This window comes from Porites lutea, chromosome 8, assembly GCF_958299795.1.
Source record: "Porites lutea chromosome 8, jaPorLute2.1, whole genome shotgun sequence".
In the NCBI taxonomy this organism is placed as follows: Eukaryota; Metazoa; Cnidaria; class Anthozoa; order Scleractinia; family Poritidae; genus Porites; species Porites lutea.
Genome location: NC_133208.1, coordinates 17,528,364 through 17,534,568, shown reverse-complemented (window position 1 = coordinate 17,534,568; position 6,205 = coordinate 17,528,364). Strand labels below are relative to the sequence as shown.

General features: G+C 40.6%; 1 protein-coding gene across 1 annotated transcript; it reads right to left on the bottom strand.

The window, feature by feature from the left end:
• Position 1: 1 nt before the first annotated feature.
• Positions 2–5,954, bottom strand: LOC140945817 (ribitol 5-phosphate transferase FKRP-like). Its single transcript, XM_073394868.1, has 2 exons — positions 5,697–5,954; positions 2–1,268 (listed from the first exon to the last, which is right to left on the bottom strand). Exons 1-2 carry the CDS (start codon positions 5,947–5,949, stop codon positions 790–792), a joined length of 732 nt encoding a protein of 243 aa, XP_073250969.1. The 5' UTR covers positions 5,950–5,954; the 3' UTR covers positions 2–789.
• Positions 5,955–6,205: the final 251 nt, after the last annotated feature.

Below are 6,205 nucleotides of genomic sequence, written 5' to 3'. Positions count from 1 at the left end.
AACACAGTATGATGACGTTTATTTACCTATATGGATATTTCTTTATGCAAACCCTGAGAGATAGCCTTTATGGGTTAAAATATGAGCTTTTCGTCTTAAACATAACTAGTCTCTCAGCCGTTTTTGTCTCGTCATGCAAAACTTTTTTAGAGGAGCATTTAGTGACGAGACAAAAACGGCTGCAAAAGAGACTAGGACACACCCTGGGTGCCAGAGACTTCTCATGCGCGGGTTTCCGGTTTCTGTCAAGTCTTTATAGTGACACGAGCGAAAAGCAAGTTTTTTTTTCTTCACCGTTTGTGTCTTCGGCCTTCAGGTGTCGACCTGTGGCCGAAACATCTCTGCTGCAGTCGATCGCCACACGCGAGATATAAACCTCTGTTAACCAGGATATTCTGAACACCACAAGTGAGATAAAACTGCTATTACCTCTAAGAGTCATTTTCATAGAGATGTCGGCCCCGGGAAGCAAGGTGGTCATGGCGGGGTTCCACTGTATTCTAAAAGTATGCTCATATTTGGCCATAGGATTTCGTTTTGACATTTTATACTTTTACGCTAGGGCAGGAGCCATGGGATCCTAGTAAGGGTGTTAGATTTACACGTTCATTGTCCTCGTACACTCTCGAAGCAAACGACCCTTGTTGGGAGGGTAGCTTGCTCGCAGGCAAGAGTCTTCATTGTCTCTAGGACTGATCGCAAACTGCATACATATCAGCCCCGCATATCATTCTGTTTCTCTGATGGTAAACTTCCTACCATAATTAAAAGCACAGAGAACCAACATTTTTAACATCCAACGCTCTTTCTTAACAAACAGGGAACCCAGCACTTCCACTTATAAGGAAACTGGACTCCAAACGTTCCAAAGGTGTAAGGATACCTGAAGGACAATAACCGTTCTGGGGGATTAGGAACAGCTACATCAACTCCTTGGAATTTAATTTTCTGTGAAGGTATCACCCATGATTGAGGAAAAGTCTCTAACTTATGATGATACCTAACCACCATATTATCCTTCACCCATGACGGATAAAATTTGTGCAACATGACCTCGGTTTTCCCGTGAATCGTTGTGTTTACAGGTTTCCATCTCACAAAGTCAAGAGACACCGATCCGAGTTTCGCCACTAAGCCATTTGCAACGATACCTATCTTTGCTAAATCGCGGAACGCCTCTCCTGGGTCTGAGTTTAGTAAAAGTGAAATATCCGCATCGTGATCATGACGGAGAATATCACCCGTGCGGTGAGCACCAAGAAGTGTCCCTACAATAACAATATAAAAATAAATAAGTAAAAAATTCATGTAAATACGACTCGCATCAAAGAGGCTTTGCAAAGCCAAATATTTTGACCTTATAATCACCAGGTGGGTGGGGTGGGTAGTTAATCCTGAGTGTTCTTCATAGGGATCCACCGCAAAGTTCTCCAATCCTGAAGCCGGTTCCTCGTATCTCCCTGTAAGTTTTACGACCTGGTAATTATCGGAACTATCGACAAACGAGCCCCTGGCCCTATTTCGGACGGCAAACATGGATACAATCCCTCGTCAATGTTGGAATAGTTTATCAAATTTTGCAATGTCTCCGCGCGATCCCTAACCCGGCGTTTGTCACTGTGGTTCTTTCCTGTCCGCACTTGAGATCTTCAGGCAAGAATTTATTTCTAAAAGCCTCACAAAGTTCGGAAACAAGTGCTGAACAGGAGGGCGAAACTTGTTCCTGAACACGTCGAGGATCCCCAGTGGCCTTAGTAACAGTGATGCGTCGAAAACAGGGTGCGCAAACGACATAGAATTGTAAACATGATAACAGGGGACTTAAAAGGTAGCTGTGTGTCGTAATGGAGACCTTATTAGAGGGCTTTAGATTCTAACGACTACGAGTACGAGGTTTTCCCAATACTAAGTAGTCCGCGCGCGCGAACCAAAGTCATTAGGGACTTTAAGATCCAACGACGCGGACGGCAACGAGAACAAAAAGCAATTGGTTTAATACGCAAAACAACAACTTTGCACATGCATCACGCTCTTTTGTAAATTTCTTAGACTGATTTCCTTCCTGTTTTTGCACGACTACGACGTGAAAATGCCTAATTTTCGTTTAATGGAGGACATAAACAAGCAACGACGAAATTTTATTTCTCTTTCTAAACTTGGCTATGGTCCCTTGAAATTCAGCTTCAGGAGTGTTCGCCTACATTTGGCAAAGTAAGCGGGTAGGAATAATCGCTACTTAGACTGAAGGAACGCAAATTCACTTTTTAAGCGACGTTCTCGTCGCCGTCGCGTCGTTGGATCTTAAAGCAGGAGAACGTGAAAGTCATCGTCTTAGTCTACAACGAGTTTTAGCATGAATACCGTAGTGGTGGATGTTTGAAGTTTGATCATTTTGCCATCGGGAGAGGGCTTAACCTCCTTCAATAAAAATAACGGCGCTAACGGTCTCTGGTGAATCAAGAGTACAATGAAGCTTTCCAGAAAGTCAGTTTTTTTGAGAATACGCGTAAACAACTCTCGGCCAAATTTCGTACTCGTAGTCGTTCTCCAGCAGGGGCGGATCTGGGGGGAGGGTGCAGGGGGTGCGCACCCCCCCCCCCCCCCCCCCCGCCTGAGATGACCTGCGGTTTTCTAATACAAGTGGTATTCTGTATAAAAAAAAAAATTAAAAAAAAAAAACTATGTGGTTTATTGGTGTTGAAGTCGAGCAAGAGACGAGTGGACCCCCTCCTTAAAAAAATCCTGGATCCGCCCCTGTCCAGGGTTCTCGTCCTCGGATCTAAAGGTCTCTTTTTTGCGATATTTTCTTAATTCTAAGCAGTGCGCATCTGTGAATCATCTTTGTTTGGGAAAACGCGTTAGCCGCGTCAGGTCATCATTTTCTACTACAAGTTTTAGCGAAAACGTCGTATTGGCGGAAGCAAGGTTTTGATCGTTAGATTCGTTTATCATTTCTCGATTAGGAGATGGCTTAACCTCCTTCAAAAAACAACCGTGCAAATGTTTTTTTGTGGAAAAAACAATGTAAAATGAAGCTTTCCGAAATGACAATTTTCCTAGAATATGCAAAAAAAAAAATGCAAATGAAATCTCAGTCGTCCGCGTAGTCGTCTTCGTCTTCTAAGAACGGATTCAAGGTCGTATTAACGAAGGTTTTGCAGTGGTTCCACTGTAAAAGATAGTATCATTTTATGAACGCACGCAAAAAAAAAAAGATCAGCGCCAAATATAAAATCGTTTAAAATTCTGCTCTTATTAATGAATCTTAGTTAAGTACAAACCTAGACCTAATTAAAAACAAAATTTATTTTACACTTTCGTCCCTGGCTTACCCAGAACTAGTTCTTGCCTTTTGAAGCATATTTTAATTTCAATAGAAGGTTAAAACATGTTGTATTCCGGATTCTCAATTCCAGGATTCCAGATTCCTGATGTTATATTTCAAGTAAACTTATACACCGTATTCACAAATGGCGGACACGCGGGAAAAAACTGGTGCCTAGTCATGAAAGCGAGGCGTTGGAGGATAAACAAAAATTTCAAATGAAGACTTTCAGTGAACTTCCAGAGTGTTTAGCACGGATTCCACCTAAAATAACTTTGTACGGACTTCTTTTTAAATACAGTTACGTGGGATGTCTTCTGCTTTTAATGTTTAGTAATGATTTGCTGTTTGCAATCAAAAGGGACGAGTATATCTGCAAGGAAACAGGATGATTTTGTAGGTTTCCGAAGCATCAGAAGCAGGACACGACAAGTGGGCGATGGCTTGAGAAAAGCGGCAAACATGTTGGCCCAGCTTCACACTGTAACCGAATACGAAAGCCAGATCACTACAATTCTGTAAAACAGAAATAAAAACAGATATTGGTGGCGAGAAAAAGAGAAATAAGCGACGGATATATGGCCACTGAAAACAGGTCAAGCTGAGAGCGGGTGAAAGATTCATTCACGAGGCTCATTCATTCATGTTAGTGACATCTTATACATATCTATGTATATATGTATGTCTGTATTTACAACTTCCTTTGGATCATATCAATTCCGTCGCTTTGGAGCGAATTGTTAGAGGTACGTTGGCAGAGCTTAGCAAAAATCTCATGATTTCGTTGTCATTGCGAAATAATTAAAAATAATTTTATCAAAATTAGAAGCTGTAGTGTGTGAATCTTATGGCTTGCTATTTGCCTGGTCTCCTTTAGGGCATTATCTCAGAGAGCTCTTGGTAAAAAAAAGTGGTATAAAGCTTACATTTTACTAGGTTAAACTTTTAAGGCAATGTTTGTGTCAGGACTGAACATGGCAAGCTTCTGTTTCGAATAATTAAATTCGAGTCTGGATCCGTTTAAGAAGACCATCATTTTATTTATTTATGTATTCTTCAACTTTAAAATATAATGGAACATAAAGTTAAAACTCTTAACAGCCAACGATAAGAAATACGAAATTACTCGCTGAAATGATGTGTCTGGCTTACCGAGTCTGCCGAGTAACAAGTTGAAATTTTGAGCGTACTCCACTCGATCGCTCCTGCATTTATAATAAAAAAAATAGTTATAATTGATGTCCTTCGTTGATAAAGACCAGAGAATAACGTCCTGGCAAACAAAAATCAAACATAACTTCATCGAAACCTCAGTCACCTCTTCTTTCCTGTCTTCCTTTTTTCCATCTCGACTTGAACTGTTTTGTTCAACGGCAGACGTCTCTTGCGTTAACAAGTAGGCCATGTATCTGTCGCTTATTTCTTTTTTCTTGCCACCAAGATTTGTTTATATTTCTGTTTCACCGAATTACAGTGAGCTGGCTTTCGTACTCGGTTTCAATGTGAAGTTTGGGCCAACATGTTTGCCGCTTTTCTCCAGTCATCGTCCACCTGTCGAGCTTCTGATGCTTCGGAAACCGACTCGAAAACCTACAAAATCATCCTGTTTCCTTGCAGATATACGCGTCCCTTTTGATTGCAAACAGCAAGTCATTACTAAACATTAAAAGCAGAAGACATCCCACGTAACTGTATTTAAAAAGAAGTCCGTACAAAGTTATTTTAGGTGGAATCCGTGCTAAACACTCTGGAAGTTCACTGAAAGTCTTCATTTGAAATTTTTGTTTATCCTCCAACGCCTCGCTTTCATGACTAGGCACCAGTTTTTTCCCGCGTGTCCGCCATTTGTGAATACGGTGTATTGCAAGCCTTAATTTAATTCATTTAATGACAATTTCCTGTTGATTATGCCTTGTTCTTCAAAATATATATGAGTTGATCCAGACCAAGTTTTGTTTTTAACGATTTTTAGTAGAAAGACCTTCTCAATCGATCTGCAAGTCTTGCGTGACTCGCAACTATTAAAGTCACGAAATCGCTGTCGGTAACTTCGAGCGAAGTAAAAACTGAGATTCGAAAAATTCTGCGATTTTAGTTCTTAGTTGTAACACGAATGGTTATTAATTCTACATTGACCCAAGTTATGTTAGAAAGACGAGATTTTTTAATCTGATAGCTCAGTTTGGTAGATCGTGAGGTTCTGTGATCGCAATGTAAGCTTAAACAGTTAAACTCAGTGACATTCAGCTGCTATTAAATATAAAATTTCACTTTCTAGCTCTTACGACACTTCATTCTGTTCAAACCCTTATTAATAAGTTCCTTGGAACTGCTAAACTTGGCTTAAAGCTACAAGGAGCAAGAAACTCACCATAATCAAGCCAATACTGAACGCCATGTTTGTTGAATGCCTTCGAAATATTCTGAACCATAATCCGCAAAATTCGGCGTTTATCATCAGGCATGAAGCATTCGTCGTTGTAACCTCCACTAGCGGATGGTAAGATAACGAGGTGAAGACAAGCGATAAGAGCCATCGAAATAAGAAGCATGAATTTTAAAAGTCTGTTACTTTTCAGGATGATTCTTCTTGATGGAAAACAACAGTTACACAAAGGCGCCATTTTTGATCATCCGACTTCGCGGAAACTCATTAATATGCTGAAAGCGTTCATAGGCTTATTCACAATTCACGTCTGCAGCCTTTCATCCTACAGCGATTGAGCAAGGAAATTAGAAAGCAGCTTTCTTGAATGGAAACACTTTGACTCTCTATACCGGGCTGAACAGGAAAAACATGTTGCCGTGATCAGCCTGTGAACAAGGAAGTATCTCAAAAATAGAAAATCGGGAATCTGGAATGCGAAAAGACCAGAGTCT